Source organism: Phoca vitulina, unplaced genomic scaffold (assembly GCF_004348235.1).
Source record: "Phoca vitulina isolate PV1807 unplaced genomic scaffold, GSC_HSeal_1.0 scaffold3, whole genome shotgun sequence".
Taxonomy (NCBI): Eukaryota; Metazoa; Chordata; class Mammalia; order Carnivora; family Phocidae; genus Phoca; species Phoca vitulina.
In genome coordinates this window covers 59,794,548-59,812,502 of record NW_022589706.1, presented here as the reverse complement: position 1 = coordinate 59,812,502, position 17,955 = coordinate 59,794,548, and the positions used below count along the sequence as shown (strand labels likewise).

General features: G+C 35.9%; 1 protein-coding gene across 1 annotated transcript in view; it reads right to left on the bottom strand.

Annotated features, from left to right (window-relative positions):
* The window catches only part of CFAP299 (cilia and flagella associated protein 299), a 552,091-nt gene that overhangs the window by 66,223 nt on the left and 467,913 nt on the right, over positions 1 to 17,955 (bottom strand). Inside the window, exon 4 of the mRNA XM_032400620.1 lies at positions 10,231 to 10,373. Within this exon, the coding sequence (XP_032256511.1) occupies positions 10,231 to 10,373 (143 nt within the window). The remainder of the gene's footprint in view (positions 1 to 10,230; positions 10,374 to 17,955) is intronic.

Sequence of the window (17,955 nt, the reverse complement as noted above, 5' to 3'; positions counted from 1 at the left end):
TCATGTTACCTTACTTTTTGATTCCGTGATGGCCACAGACATGGCATCTGAATGAAGGTGATCATGCTGAGCCCCTACTTGTTTTATCAATCCAAATGAGATGGTTATTATATAGCTGAGACAGGGAAGGTGCAGGGGGTGGAGATATTTCTTTGATATCTTCAAGTTTCTTTTGGTTACATACAACAAAATTACTTTTTACATAGAAATAACGGGGTTGGCATTTTGTAGAATGGCCTGCGAAGTGGAAACTGGTTCTGAGTTCTGAACAATAAGCAAGTACAATTTTGGTGCAGTTTATTTGCACCCTGGAAGTTGTCTATGATCCCTGATAGCTCTACACTATAACTTTAATGCTATTTAAATTCTGTTATGACAAATACCATCTTTTCTTCTAATTTAGTAAATTAAATGAAAAAAATTCTGGATATGAAGGTTAATTTGCTAATAGCCTTTCTTTTAAAAATGTAAATTTTAAACAGGAACTAGAGAAAGAGCTAAGTTTGTATAAACACATAAATGTTAGTTCATATTAGTTTAGCTACTATAAAAATTTTGCCAACAAATGAAAATCTTTTTAGAAGAGATATTTAGCAATTCTCCTTTAACTAGGGGTCAAACTGAGCATGACTAATAATGGGACAACTTGACATTAAGTGCCTCCTGCTATGATGCAATATGTAGTTACTCACCAACAGAGAATTCTTGGTGAAAAACTATTTACACTTAATACAATCAAGCCTTTCCACTTATCTCCCAATTTAAAGAAAATACAGGGACAAGAGAAACAAGTTAAAAGATACCACAAGCAAACAATCAGAAAAATCCAGAATGCAGGACAATGTAAAAAGCAACTGGCCTTATCTCATTAAAAAGCCAATGTCATGACCAAGAAAAAAAAATCTTGTTGGGATGTGCAGGGGAAGGGGCTATCTTAGAGTAAAAGACAGTCAAGAGGCATAAGCGGTGCAATTTTTGAACACTCATTGGATAATGCTTCCCAAAACCAGTTATAAAACACATTTGAGACAAGACAATTTGAATATGAGCTGGATATTAGCTGGTAGTAGGAAATAATTACTAATCTTCTTATGTATGATAATGGTGATGTTATATAGGAGGATGTTCTTATTCTTAGGGGATGCATGGCGAAATGTTTAGGGGTGAGGGTGCCTGGGTGGCTCAGTCGTTAAGCGTCTGCCTTTGGCTCAGGTCATGATCCCAACATCCTGGGATCGAGTCCCACATGGGGCTCCCTGCTCGGCGGGAAGCCTGCTTCTCCCTCTCCCACTCTCCCTGCTTGTGTTCCCTCTCTCGCTGTCTCTCCCTGTCAAATAAATAAATAAAATCTTTAAAAAAAAAAAAAGAAATGTTTAGGGGTGAAATCTGCAAACTATTTTAAAATGATATATACACAGCAGCATACTAAAGAGAGTTGAAGCACATTTGAAAATGTTAACTGTTTAGTCTAGGTTGTGAGTATACTGGTATTTATTGCACTGTTTTTTGGACTTTTCAAAAATTAAGATAATTTCATAATAAACTGGAAGTGTTGCACAACAATTTAAATGTATTTAGTGCCACCGAGCAGTACCCTTAAAAATGGTTAAAATGGTAAATTTTATGTTATATATATTTTACCAAAATTTTTAAATGTTGGAAAAAATCTTGCATAAAGAAGCAGTCTGTCATAATCATAGTAATTGTTGTCAATAAACTAGGAGGTTGTATCAGATCTCTAATTATTCACTTAAGGTTTACCCAGAGCATAATCTTCAGGGAAGCACATTCTAGACAACTAAGGAGACTACCAGATGATTGTTCTGATTTTTTTTTAAGCAATGAGCCAAACAGGTTCTGAATAAAATTCTACCATAGAATAATGCAGGCCGATATTTCAGTAGGAATTTGGTAGAAAAAGTTAGTTCTAGTATATTTGGGCTTTATATAGACAGGTAGGAGGAGGTTCACCTGAATATAGCTTTGGGGAGCTTTCTTCTCCATCCTTGAGTTTTCCATGAGAGATAGTACTTAATGTTTAGCTTGGGATCAAGAGAAACTGAAATGAGTTAAGTACTGGAAAATTAAATTCATTTGTATAAGAATTCCAAGTAAATATTACAAAAATTATGTGAACCACAGTTCAGAGGATATGAATAGATTCTAAAAGTATCCTGGGACATAACTGAGGTTCAACAAGTCAGGGCCAATTTTTCCCTAAAGACTTTTAGGCTAAAGCCACAATTAAAGGCCACTTTATTTCTGTCCAGAGCTCTTCCACACACAAAGCTGTGGGACACTGTAATTCTTACTCATAGTGACTGAAAATAAAAGCCTGGTTAAGTACAAAGGGCTGTTTTCTGCCAAGCTCAATGAAAGGAGGAAGTGGCAAGGGTGGGTACAGGATGGCTGAAATTCCCCAGTCTTAACTGTGGATAGCGGGATTGCTTCAAGTTCTGAAAAACAATCCCAAATTAGGTCTTGTCAAGTCAGATACACATCTGCAAAAGAAATATACAACCTGACAATGACTAGGATATGGATATGAGACCAAAGGGGAAAATGGTATCTTTTCACGACAAAGTCCTAAAGTAGAATCATGTAGTGATTTAAAAAAAATCATGGTATTTGGGGTTCCACAGATCTCTCTTTGGTCCTGGATTTCTAGTTGTGAGTGCAAATGTCTCTGTGTGTGACTTTGGGTTAAGCGAATTAATGTCTCTATGATGCACATTCTTTGATGTTAGAATGTGAAAAAAAAATACCTAAGCCATAAGGCAGCTGTAAAGAGTAAGTGAAATAATGAATATAAATTATTTAGCTCAGTGCCTTGTCCACGTAAGTGCTCAGTTAATTTTTATCAGCATCATAATTATCTCAGACTTTGCCTCAGAGAGAGCCTGAAGGCTGAAATTAAACTCGCCCAAAGTGGGAGAACAACAAAGAGCATGACTGGGCTAATGGCAAATATAACTTCTAACATTTGAGATGGTAATTTAGGCTAGTAGTCAGAGCCTCAAATGCTTGGGAGAATCCAGGAATGACTTGAGGGGGACAGTGCAGATGCCAGGATGTGTGAGTGGTCAAGTCTGTGTCTATGTTAATCTGGTGAGAACATAGCCCATCTCAGGAGGCAACTGCTATTTAATTCTAGATCATGGTTGTGAGGAGAGAATGTAGGCTCAGTGTGGGAAGAGCTTATTAGTTTTTAAGAGAATCTGCAAATCCAAAATATTTTATGTGACGTTTCCGGTTTCTAAAACACTGACACAATTTTTAAATACATCATGTAGGCCAAACAAAACATGTCCGCAGCCAGACACTACTAACTGGTGATCTCTGGTCTACAGTTTCTTACATTGTGCCTATCTAAGATTAATACTGGTTCTAAAGATCAGGATGGGATTGCACCTCTCGGGTGAGGACAACTAGACCAGATCGATCAATCAATTGATCAATCTATCTATCTATCCAGAGAATTGAGTCATAAACATGAGCCACATATGTCATTGTAAATTTTCTAGCAGCCACACTAAAAAAAAGTAAAAAAAAAAAAAGTGAAAATAATTTTAATAATATATCTCATTTAACCCTACGTATCTAACATATCATTTTAGCATGCAATTAATGCAGATTTATTAATAAGATAGTTAATATTTTTATGATAAATCTTCAAAATCAGGTATGTATTTTATATTTTTAGAATATCTTAATTCAGAGTTAATCACATTTAAAGTGTTCAACACCCACATGTGGCTCTGGCTACTCTACTGGACAGCACAGGTCTAGGGTATGCTTCTTGAACTTTAATATGCATATTGAAATTTTGCAGATCATGTTAAAAGGCCAATTCTGCTTCACTGGTAGAGCCTGAGATGCTTTACTGCTGGTGTTACTGGCCCACAGACCACACTTTGAATATCAAGGAGCTGGTGGTTGTGGAAAGTCTCCCTCAATCAGAATCCTTTTTCACCCAAAGTATTCCTTCTCTTTCAGATTCAGCAAATATCTGTTGAAGAGACTAAATTGATATTCTACTAATTAGTCACCAAATTTAGATGTGGAACAGTATCAATAACCTTAAACACAGGCAATATTTTATATACCCTGTGCATTAGAACTGAGTCGTTTACTCTTTTTTCTTTTAAACTTGAGAACCTTTTTCTTTTAAACTTGAGAACCAGATGCTTTCATGAGAACACACTTAAGCACAGGATAAACACAACTTTAAATTCTAACTTCAGAAGTTTGGCATGTTAAACATTTTAATAAAACAGACAATGGGATTGCAAGGGAAATTTGATAATAATATCTCAAAGCTTTAATATTTAGGGGCATTCCTCGGTCAAGGGTATGAATATTTCATAGACTCTCCAAAGAGAAACACAAAACTTTTTCATTTCCTCCTGACGAGTCTACTTGAGGGATAGGTAGAGCTCTACAGGCAGACTTTAGATCTTTGTGGAAATGATATAGATACATAAATATGGAAGTGTAAGCAGCTAAACGTGGGGCAGAATATAACTCAAGGATTCTACATAGTGCAATCACACTCAAGCTACAAAAGCTTTTAAATTCAGAATAGCGTTCTGGAGGTGAGCAGTGAATTATAATTCCTAAGAATTTGTTCTCACTCTTTCTCTCTCGTGAGCTTCAGCAAGTGGTTTACTCTTGCTTCTCCTGTCTCAGATGGTAATAATGCTTCTTGAAACTATCTCACTAAATTTTTGTAGGAAAGTGTGAACTCCCTACACTGGAACATGCTATTGGCTTATGAGGTATTCATATATGCTGACAGGAAGGTACTGAGTCTTAAACACATGGTCAGAATGGAGTCTGAACTGACAAGACATCAAGTTCTCAGGGCCCTCTCTTCTGCTGTGTTGCATAATAGCCATAGCTGTTGATATTTCTATTTTCCACATGACAGGATTCCAATCACAGAACTAATGTCTCTTCCTACACAAAATAGAATAGCACGTCAAAAGGTAAGTGAATCTTTAATTTTAAAGTCTTTGTTCTAGTTCTGAATTGAACTAAGTAGGGAAATACATATACGAAAGATATTTTCCCCCCTGGTAACACTGTTTAGTCATTTATTGCTGTGAAATCTCTTGAGTGAAAAATCTGAAGCTTGATTCTGATAGATGGCTTAAATTAAACTCATGTGGTAAAAATTACCCAGTGGGATCATCAGAATAGAGCTAACTTTGTTTAAAAGCTCTGAAATGATCTGGCACCCATGAGGAAAAAAAAACACAAAAAACCAAAATGATAAAACTCACTAATTAGGAAACTTATAAAATATTATTAAAAGAAATTTTAAAAGGTGTAAATAAATTAAGTAAATAAATGGATGACTGAATATCCTAAAGATGCCAGATAATTGTACATTGGCCATAACTCAAAAACAATTCCAATCAAAATTACAACATTTTTGTGTGTGAACTTCACAAGCTAACTCTAAAATTTATATGTTAGAGTGAAGGACAAGCACAGCCTAGAAGCTTCCGAAGAAGAAAAAACTGCCTTTATTTCAAAAAGTATTACTAAAATATACCAAGTGACCAAGATTCTATTATTTCAAGGAAAGACCAATAAAACTAAAGAGTGAGCCCAGAAATAAACATGTACCTAACTTAAGACACAAATCGTGTTGCACATGTGAGAGAGAAGATAGTGGACTTTTCAGTAAGTGTTCTAGGACAAATTATTAGTCATTTAGGAAAACAATAATAAAAAGCAGACTCTTACCCAATCATTATATATAATGTTAAATCTGGGTATGTCAAAGATATAAAATAAAAAGCAAAACTACACTCTATAGGATAATATCTTTATATTAGAAGGTAGAGTTTGATTAAGCAAAACACAAAAAGTGCAAACCTCAGATGAAAAGATTAGTAAAATGTATTAATCTATCAAAACTTCTGACTTCTGACTATCAAAAGTCAATGTAAAGGAAGTGAAAGGAGAATTGCACACGGAAGATGATATTTTTCAATATATACAAAAGGCAAATGATTAATCAATGTCCAAAAGATAAAAATAAAAAGAATTCACAATCTATAAGAAAAGAAGAAATAAATAACCAACAGAAAAGATGAGGAAGTCTTAATAGATAATTCACAGGAAGGAAATTTGATCAACCAATGAAAGATGTCCAGTCTGATAAGTAATTACAGAAATGAAAGTTAAAAACCACAGTGGCAGTCATTTATAACTCAGTACAGTGGGGAAAAAAATGTTTGTTAACTAGAACATTTACATCGTACTTCTGGTAGGTACAAATTGGTAGAACCACTATGAAAGCAATTTGGCATTATCTTTGTACTCTTTTGTGCTTTTGGCTTTGCATTTTTTCCCATAAATTTAAGGAAATAATCAAATATTTATTTTGTCTTTCTGCATGCACTGAATTCTGTTTTAGGGTAACCAACTAAGTGATGAGGAAAAGTTATTCTCTATGGAAGAATTCTAGCTAAATAATGCAGAATGAATTCTAGAATTAGAGAATTACCATTATACAACCCTTACTAAAAACATTTAGGTAGCTTTTGTTATTGTATGCTAAAACTATTTGAGTGAAACAATGGGGAACTTTATAGTGGAGTGATCAGACTGACACCACCTGAACTCACTGATCAAGCTCACAAAGCTTCACCTATTAAAAATGGTTACCTAAGGGCGCCTGGGTGGCTCAGTCGGTTAAGCGACTGCCTTCGGCTCAGGTCATGATCCTGGAGTCCTGGGATCGAGTCCCGCATCGGGCTCCCTGCTCAGCGGGGAGTCTGCTTCTCCCTCTGACCCTCCTCCCTCTCATGCTCTCTGTCTCTCATTCTCTGTCTTGCAAATAAATAAATAAAATCTTTAAACAAACAAACAAACAAAAATTGAAACTGGATTTTATCAAGCCAGTTGACAGGAAATAGAAGGATAGAGGTAGGATGTAAAACAACAGCGTGTTTTGAAGTGATCAGTCACATTTTGAATATGAGACATTTCTTGGGATAAATGACATGGCTTCTCCATCAAATCAACAGCATAAAAAAGTAAAAAAGAAGGAAGGGACTGTTATATAGTGAAAGAATTACAGAAGATAGAATAAGAAAACACAATATTATTTGGATTTTGATGTGGTCAAATCAACTGTGAAAAGATAACTTTAAGACAATCAATGAAATATGAATAAGGACTAACTAGGCATTAAAGGATATTAAGGAATTATTTGTTAGGTATTTTCTGTTAAAATGTTATCAGATAAAGATTCATACTGAAATATTAGTATGAACAATTCATATAGGTGAAATGACACATCTTATATTTGCTTTAATATAAACAAAGATGTTAAGGTTATAGAATCTGGTATTTTTAGTAACTTATTAGTTATGGAGGGGTGGTAGAGAGGAAGAGGTCTAGAATAACATCTGATTTTGACTTGGGTTGCAAGGGCGGTGCATTTGCCAAGATGGGAGGATACAGAAGCAACAGAAAACTATAGAGATTAAGGTGAGTTTAATTTTGAAAATAAGTTTTAGGTGCTAATGGGATACACAGAAGGTTCTCTGAAGTAAGCAGTAGGGTAACTGAATATGAAATAAGAACAACTCCTATCTAGAAAAGTGTTCAAATCACCCAGGAGAACATAAGAATGAATGGTAGGAAACGAAATCTAAGGATGAACTCTAATGAATGCCAACGTGTATGAAATAAACAAGGGGAGAGTTCAATGAGGGATTTTGAAAATAAAAAGAGTATTTGAATAGTTTTGAGAAGAAAGAATTACTCAGCATAATGATTAATCAACACTAATCAAATACTGTAGAGAAGTTAAGTAAGAGAAGAACTGGAAACAGTCCATGGGATTTCGAATTTGGCAGTCACTGGTGATGTTAGTAGGAGTCGTTCCATTTGAATAATGGTGACACACAACTAATTACCACGGGTTAGCGCTTACATGAGAAGTGAGAATTGGAGACACTTGTTATTTTGAGGAGCTTAGCTGAAAACCGAAAGAGAGGCAGTGCAAGAGTTGGAGTGCAAAAAGGGACTTTTAATAGAAATAATCTTTTTTTAATAGGAATGGATTCTCCTTTTTTAATAGAAATGGCTTCAGCATGTTTAGAGGCAAGATAAAGGAGTCAGTTGAGAGTGAGTTTGGGAATTTTTAAAAACAGGGGGAACAGATGAAATACAGCTTCAGTGGAAAGACGGATGGAAAGCATCAAACACAAGTTGAATAAATTAGCTCTAAACAGAACAAGTAGTTATTTTTTCTCTGAATCTGTAAAGATTTTGTGAGACTAGATGCATGTTATAAAGGAAATATTTCACTTGGTAAGAATGAACTATTATTTTTTTTTCAAGAAATAAATCTAATTCTTTTTTTTTATTATGTTAATCACCATACATTACATCATTAGTTTTTGATGTAGTGTTCCATGATTCATTGTTTGCGTATAACACCCAGTGCTCCATGCAGTACGTGCCCTCTTTAATACCCATCACCAGGCTAACCCATCCCCTTACCCCCTCCCCTCTAGAACCCTCAGTTTGTTTCTCAGAGTCCATAGTCTCTCATGGTTCATCTCCCCCTCCGATTTTCCCCCCTTCATTTTCCCCTTCCTGCTATCTTCTTCTTCTTCTTCTTCTTCTTTTTTACATATAATGTATTATTTGTTTCAGAGATACAGGTCTGTGATTCTTCAATAGTCTTACACAATTCACAGCACTCACCATAGCACATTCTAAAAGCAAAGGTGCAGTCATCTAAGGTCAGACCTATGTTGTTTCAGAAATGTCACCGGAAAAAAGCCCAAGTCATTCTTAGGGCATATATTCCCTCATGGTTCTTGGGCAAGTGTAGGTCTTGCTGTGTTAGAAGAATGTGTGCCAGTTTGCAGGAAATTGGCCCTCTGAGAGGTGGGCTAATGGACAAGATAGCATGGTGGTGTGCCAGGAGTCAGGAGAAGTCATATTCTGAACATGGATGGTGGGCCAGAACAGAATTGTGACTGAAAATAATCAGAAGGGCACTCTGAGGGCAACTCTGGCTAGTGAGGAAGTCTGCTTTGGTTGACAAAGAGACAGATCAGTTGGTAGTTTCTATGTTTAGATTCAATGTAATCTGTGATTTGTGAGGCAAATCATACATTGAGAGGAGTCAGTGTCAGCAGCTGACAACAAAGATCTTGAGGGAGTGGTGAAGAGTTAGTATATTTTTGGATATTTTTTAGAATATTTTTGGATATCCACACCTTAATGAAATTTCCTAAAATTTCCTCCAGCAGAACCCAGGAATTCAGTTACAAGTGCAGAAAAAAAAAAAAAAAAAAGTCCTAATCAATCTACCTTTGAAGTTAGCAGGATAGATACAGCCAAAGCACAAAAAGAGATTATTACAGAGAGAAGTTAAATGACATGCCATGCATCTAGGTGGGATCAGAAAAAGGGTAGGTCCATTAAGGTGATGATGGGTTAAGAAGTCTTTAGATAATAGCAATAAGGATGGATAAAAGACAGCACGATTGTCAAAGGAGGAGAGTGTTGTTACAAGTGTCGAATAATCTGGATATAGAGGACAGTTCAAGTAGAATGCTGCTACCCCTTCTGGATTCTATGGAAAGTAAAAGATAGAATTTAAAAATTAGCTTGAGACCTACTACCAAAGGGATAGAAGGGTTGATCTGTGAATAAACTGACAGTACAGAGCAGATCATATGTGATAGGATGAGGTCTCCAGAGGAAGGGGTAGGGGTCAATAATAAAAAGAATGATGAGTGGGAAGGAATCCCAGAATAGGCCAGTAATGAGAGTAAATGAGGGCATGCTAGTCAAAAGCTTGTACTTTGGTTGGTGACCAAAGAAAAGAGGGGGGAGAAGGTGTTAGGTGGACTGTTCTTGAGGCTCCTAAGCAGACCAATTCCCAAGTGGTCCAAGACCCTTATGAGATTAGCCATTTTTAGGCTCTACTTATCATTTAAAAGTAATGTCACTGGGAATTTACTTACCTCATCTCTGAAAAGTTCTCTTCCTCAGACTGTTGATGGAAAAAGTGCATCTATGTTCATTGCCCATTTAAATTTTTTATTCAAGCCACTCTTACCACATTCCATATATATATGTCTATTCCACTCTAGGCACCATATAGAACATAAAATAAGAATCTTTTACCATGCCTCTGAGGAGCTTGTTCTCTTACTGAAGGTGTGAGAAGTACATACAATTTACCTCATATCTGCGGGTTTTGGAAGAAGTCTTTTTTTTCCACTAAAGTAGACTTCAAAATCTTCGATCTTTAGCCTGTGGGCATAGTCAATGTATCCTGATATTTCCTGCCCATGAGAATTTCTGTCACGAATAAAGATCACGGTCTGGTAGCACACACAAAAAAAGATGGAGAATGAAAAGAATAAATGAATAAAAGTCATTTGAATATATTGCATATGGTAATAAAAGCTACAGTTTTTGAGTATTACATGTGCCAGACCCTATTTTAAGTGCTTTACGTTTCACCCTCACCATGATCCTATGAAGTAAGTATGATTATTTACTCCTGACAAATGAAGAAATTCATGAAAAGTTAACTGTGCAGGTATATAATGTGCATTTACAGTAATTTTATATGACAATATCAATAAATAACTTACAGAGGTCTTCCAAAGGGCAGACATTATTTTAAGTGTTTGCAGTACATTAATTTATTTCCTTTTCTCCCAATCCTATTGTCTTCTCTTTGTCATAATTCCTTTAAATAAGAAAACTAAGGAACAGAGAGGTTAAGTACCTCACTCAAGGTCTCACAGCTAGTAATGGAAAAATTGAGATTAAAGCCCAGGCTCATGTGTTTGTCTCTCTAATCACTACATCATTTTTCCATCTCAACTCCTATGTATTTTCTGTTATAGAGATATAAACTGGCCCCTTCTCATTACCATGAGAGTAAAAAAATCTCTTTATAAAATGAAAATCTCTTTATAAAGTCACCTTACAAATTAAGTCCATAAGTCAAAATAAACAGCAAGTACATATTTCTCATTCATATTAATTCCAGCACAAATATCATTGTGCACCTAGGCATGTTAGGTACTGTTGTAGGTGCCAAGGATATAAGACAGCAAGCACCCTGGCCTCTCAGAACGTGTGCTTTGGTGAGGGGAGACAGATGAGATATGAAAAGGAAAAAAGTACTTCCAGTGAGTGATAAATGCCACAAAGCAAATAAAAAACATGGTTGACTAGACAATGAAGTCATCAGAGAGGGAGAAAAACCATGAGAGACTCTTAACTCTAGGAAACAAACTGAGGGTTGCGGGAGGGGAGGTGGGTGGGGGGATGGGGTACCTGGGTGATGGGCGTTAAGGAGGGCACGTGATGTGATGAGCACTGGGTGTTATACACAACTGATAAATTATTGAACACCACATCTGAAACTAATGATGTAATATATGTTGGCTAATTGAATTTAAATAAAAAATTAAAAGGAAGTAAAGAACATGGTTGACTAGAGAATAAATTGGTGGTGGTGAAGCCTACTTTGGGTAATCAGAAAAGACCTTGAGGAGGTCTTTTTTTAATTTTCATTTAATTTTTTAATTTTGTAATCTTTTAAAATTTTAATTTAAACCAACACTTGAAGCTTGAAGGATGAGAAAGAGTCAGGCAATGTAAAGATCTAGAACAGGGGCCTATCAGGTGAAGGGAACAACTGGCACCAAGGCCCCTAAGTGGAAACCAGCTCAGGCAAATGGAAGAATTGTTGTCATTTCTCTATCAAGCCAGTAGACATTGATCTTGAGTTCTAAGAAAAAAACAAAACAAAACAAACAAACAAACAAAAGAAAACCTATTGTAACTGGGAAAGTTCTTAATGTCCTTATTTCCAGTTCTAGTTCAAAGTGCAGAATTCCATGGCAAAGTTCTACATTTGGAAGAAACTGTCAACAAGTCTTCCTTTTTCTCTCCAGCAATCACTAGATGGTTACTTGCTAGGTCTCTGTGTAGTCAATTACAGGAAGCACTAACGTGGGTTACCTTAACAGAGCTTCCAAAAAGGTGAACTGAGAAAACTGAAAGAATTCTTTTCCCCTCTGCACCTGAGAAAACATGTTGCTAACAGTGTCCCAGTTGAAAAACACAAGAACAAGCCACAAGGTACTGTCAGTTGTTATTTTGCTAAATTGCATCTTCCTGCCTCCTGTGGTTGTTTGGCACTTGTTGCTGAAGATACCGTGCTGCGAAGGATTCTGAGGCATGTCCTTGGCTTAAGGAGAGGAAGGGTGGGATGGCTTAGTGCTATTTCCCATAGATATGGCTCAAGGAGCTAGCATGGTCATTCCTGTGCTCAGTCTTACGTAGATCCGGTCCTTGGTTCTTCTCATTTCCACCACGTAACGATAAGTTAAAATTCTATAGATTTCTCCATGCTTTCAGCCACATAGTTTTTAGCTTTTACAGCACAAATTCTAAAGGGACAGTAACTCAGAGACTTCTTGAGACTCTTACACTACTAAACCCATAGCAAATATTGCTATCCCGGCTTAATCAAGGCCACGTGCTAGAACTATCAAAGTTTCATATGCAGTCCTAAAGGTACTTGAAATCTTTATTCCATCAAGGCTGTTCCTGATGTTAAGGCAAGTCACGCAGGCACATAGAGGAAAAAAGGTCCCAAAAAAGTCCTCTACTTTTAAAATGGAACTCTATTTTTAAAGATTTTATTTATTTATTTACTTTTTAGAGAGAGAGAACATGGGAGGAGGAGCAGAGTGGGGAGGGAGGTGGGGGAAGAATTTTAAGCAGACTCAGAGCTGAGCGCAGAGCCCAGCAAAGGCCTTGATATCATGACCCTGAGATCATAACCTGAGCCGAAACCAAGAGCTGGACACTTAACCAACCACCCAGGCAAACCTAAAATGGACCTCTATTAACAGAAAAAGAAAAACAAACAAACAAACAAACAAACAAACAAAACCTCCTCTGTCTGCCTCTGTCTCTGTCTCTTTTTAAATGAGATGGACCAGCCTTATTTTTTCAGCAGAATGGCATACCAAATATTGTAAATGATCTTCCTGCTGAAAGCAAAAATAAATTCTGGATAAAATCTAAAAAGCAACTTGTAACATGCATTGATGCACTGTCAAGAAAATGAGGAATACTTAGAGTCTAAAAACGAAGTGAAAATAGATTCCCAGAAAGGAAAGCAGAGCCCTAGAGCCATCTTTGTCCTGCAGGCATATGCCCAACCCCAGGGAATCTTACCAAAGTTTTCATGATCTTGGCAGTTGGAGGTGACAGGAGACAAAATCCAGCCTTTCAGGTAGAGAGACTAATAGGACTTGCTGCCTCAACATAGGGCAGAGAAATCAAAAAAGGTTGAAAACAATCTGTAATGTGTCCAGAGAACAGAAGAATGATTCCAAAATTATAAACCCAGAGAAAATATCTTTCTAGTGAGCAAAATATAGATATATTCAGACCAAAAAATGAGAGCCTTGACTGATAAAAGACTCTAACTCAAAGAAATCTTAGAGGATGTACAGTTGACCCTTGAACAACATGGGTTCGGACTACATGGATCCACTTACATGTGGATATATTTTTTAAAAAATACAGTATAGCACTGTAAATGTATTTTCTCTTCCTTATGATTTTCTTAATATTTTCTTTTCTTTAGCTTACTTTATTGTAAGAATACAGTATGTAATACATACAACATATAAAATGTGTTAGTTGACTGTTTATGTTATCAGTAAGGTTTCCAGTGAACTATTAGTAGTTAAGGTTTTGAGGAGTCAAAAGTTATATTCAGATTTTTGACTCTGTGGTAGGGTTGGTACATTTAACCCTTATATTGTTGAAGAGTCAACAGTACTTCAGCCAAAACAAAGTGAATCTAACTGAAAGGTCAGAGATAAAGAATAGAATGATAATCAAAGAAAGTAGTAAATATATATAAAAATATATAATGTAATGATAGTGTTATGGGCTGAATTGTGTCCCCTCAAAATTCCTATGTTGAAACCCTATCCCTCAGGATCTCAGAGAATGTATTTGGACATAGGGCTTTTAAAGAAGTTATTAAGCTAAAACAAGCCCATTAGTCCCTAAGCCAATCTGACTTTGTAAGGAGAGGATAGTTGGACACACAGAGAGACATCAAGGGTTTGTACGCAGAGGAAAGACCATGTAAAGACACAGTGAGAAAGGGGTACCTGCAAACCAAGGAGGAAGGTTTCAGAAGAAACCAACCTTGCGGACTTCGACATCTTGATCTATCTTTGACTAATGGCTTCGATAATTGTGAGAAAATAAATTTCTGTTGTTTAAGCCACCCAGTATGTGGTATTTTGTTATGGTAGCCCTAGAGAACTGATACACATGGTAATAAATTAAAATAATTAAGTATGTACAATTAGTGTAAATGGCCAAATGTTTAAGTTGAAAAACAAAGCTTCTTAGAGTGGGTAAAAAAAAATATGATACAAAACTTAAGGTTGAAATTTAACTGATGAAATAATATGCATAAGGAAATGTCTGTCCAAAAAAGAGCTGGCATCAGCATATAGGTATGAGACAAATGAGCTCAAAGGCAAAAAGCATTCCTACAGATGGAGAATCACTAGATAATGATAAAAGATTCAATTCACAGAAAGAGCAGTTATAAACTTGAATGAACCTTTGAAAACATAGCCTCAAAAATAGATATAACTGGGGCGCCTGGGTGGCTCAGTTGGTTAAGCGACTGCCTTTGGCTCAGGTCATGATTCTGGAGTCCCGGGATCGAGTCCCGCATTGGGCTCCCTGCTCAGCAGGGAGTCTGCTTTTCCCTCTGACCCTCCCCCCTCTCATGTGCTCTCTCTCTCTCATTCCCTCTCTCAAATAAATAAATAAAATCTTAAAAAAAATAAAAAAAATTGATAGAACTACAAGGATAAATAGACAAGTCATCATCACCGTGGTAAATTTCTCTCTCTTATTAAGTTTTAGATCAATGATAAATTCCATAATTATTATAAAGTTAATATACATTGTAAAGAATTAAAAACACAAGCTTGAGTGCTTGGTTTTTACCTTAGCCAAGTACCCAAACATCTTTACTCTTCAGTGTCTTGTGGATAAAATGACTGATAGTGTAAAATTATATGTATATATATATGTATATATATATATATAGCACCACAATTTCACTATTTTACAATATTATATACAGCCTTCCCATATGAGTTAAAGCCCATTGTCTATGGGAATCTGTAAATTACCTCAAATCTCACTTCTCCAGCCTTGTGAGAGTTAAATGGATGCTCTTTGATTTTTGTGAATCTAGGGGTTTTCTGAAGCTAGAGAACTTCAAGTCAGGCCAAACTGAGTATAAGCAGGGGTTCTTCCAGGTTCAATCTATGTCCTTGGGTGTGTTGTTCAAATTCTTAACTCCTCTCTATATTCATAAGTCCTATGCCCCTAAGTAGGTTCCTGCAAAATCTAGCAAGTTTCTACCAAACCGAACTAAACACCTCCAAAACAAACAAAGAAACAAACAAACAAAACCAAAATAAACAAAACCAAAATCCTGCTTGGACCTAAGCATTTAGTTAGCTAAGCCTTCTTGTAGCCTCTCCCTTCTTCCCGTTTCTCCTTCAGCTCTGTAGAGCAATAAAATAATCTCTTCTGTCTTGCATGGAATCGCTGAGCTCATAGTCAGGTGCTGTCAGAGCCTTGCCTTCTGCCCTATGAACCCAATTTGTAAGCAATATGCAAATGCTCTTTCTTTTTCAATGGGGAGAGTCTAGTAACCATTGTATCTATAATTTCTTTTATTTTCAATAGAAACAAATTACTTCATTGATGTCTTTCTAAGTATGGCTACTTAGGTGTAAAAGTATATTGTGAAAGACTTTTTAGTAAAATTAAGAAAAAATTGCTAAAATAAAAAAAAATTCCTAGCAAACAACATCCTTCTTGAAATTATTTTAAAAATTGATTAGAACTATTGATGTGTAGTAATTGATGATAGACTGTCAGGAAATTACAACTCAATATTTAACTTTAGAAATACATCATTATAAAAACACGGTGTAGGTGACAGGAAAAAATAATGAAACAGAAGAGGTAAGAGGTAGTTGTAAAGTACTTGATGGCTGGTTGAAATCTTTTTTTTTTTTTTAAGATTTTATTTATTCATTAGAGAGAGAGAGACAGAGAGAGCACAAGCAGGGGAAGAGGCAGAGGGAGAGGGAGAAGCAGACTCCCCACTGAGCTCGACATGGGGCTTGATCCCAGGACCTGGAGATCAAGACCTGAGCCAAAGGCAAACGTTTAACCATCTGAGCCACCCAGGCACCCCAGCTGGTTGAAATCTTATTGTATCTTGTTTGTATTTTATTATATGGATTATCCAAGAATTAGAATTTAGTTAACTAATACTCTTAGTAATTTTAATATATTCATTTATGAAATGTATATTTTCTTCTAAAGTGAATCCTAATTACCCCTACTATTAATACTACTAGGTATCATTTATTAAGTAGCCATTATGTTCTGAGCCAAATATTAGGAGCTTTATATTCATTACCTTATTTAATTCTCTCAAAACTATATAATGGTTAGATAGCATTATTATCCTCATTTTGTAAATGTAGACGCTGAAAGCATTGAGAATAACCACCTCAAAAGACATGGCAGCTAGAGAATGGGGCAACCACACTCACACCCAGGGTGCCTTCCCATGAAGTCCATGTTTTTAACCACTCCACAATGGACACACAGACTAGGATCCAAATGTTGGCCCTGCCATCTACTTACTTTGTGACACTGGTACATTCATTATCCTTTGTAAGATTCAGTTTCTTCTGTTACAAAATGGACATAACACCTGCTTCTCAGGGTTCTTGTGTGAATTGAGGCTATTTTTGCTAAGCACTTAACAATGCCTGGCACATGGTAAACACTCAGTGAATATTATCTATTGCTTTTTAAAATTTTTATTTTTACTGTTGCTATTGTATTTATATTATGTTAAGAGTTTTATCAGTTCCTTAGGGATAAGGAAATGGAATACTCATATCAGAATTCCATTGCCTGGGTGTGTATAATTATGTTGCTGGACATGGTTCAATTCATTTGTTACGTTCAGCATTCTCAGTTAAAATTTTGGATGTATTTTGAAGTTAAAGTTTAAACAATTTTCTAGGTATTATTGTATACATCCAGGATGGACCCAACTGGCAATAAAGTCATGATTCTGACATCCAGAATGGGCAGAATAGGCTAAGAGAGCCCTTTGAAGAATTAGGTTTATTTCAGCCCAGGTGTGATGTATTTTAGTAATTGCAAGCTTTCTTATGTGGAGCCCTGTACTGTGTCACTAGGAATTATAAAATGTTATAAATAATTGTTTTAAGTTTCTCTAATAACACTTGCTTTTTTAAACAAAATAACAGCTTCATTGAGGTATAGTTTATAAACATAAAATTTATCCTCAAGTTTTAAATGTATAGTTCAACGATTTTTAGTAAATTTGCAGAGCCGTGCAACACAATACAGTTTTAGAATATTTTTATCACCCCAAAGAGATCCCTTGTGCCCCTTTGCCGTCATCCCTGTTCCCACCACCGCCCCCAGGCAACCACTAATCTACTTTCTGTCTCTATAGATTTGCCTTTTCTGGATTTTTCATATAAATGGAATCATACAATATATGGTCTTTTTCATTCTAATAACATTTTTTTTTATCACAGTTAATTTCCCAGGAGATACATGAAAACTATAAAGGCTCTTTTAAATGATGATGTTATGTTTATAAAAAGGCAGACTTCCAAAATGCTCACTGTCCTTAGATAAAACCTTTTAATCCTCTCTAGAATAAGTCAAAGTATAACCAACACAAGTATTTCAGCAAATCAGATGATATTTATTTGAAACCATGAATATTGGTTTACATTTATTTGCAACCTAGGC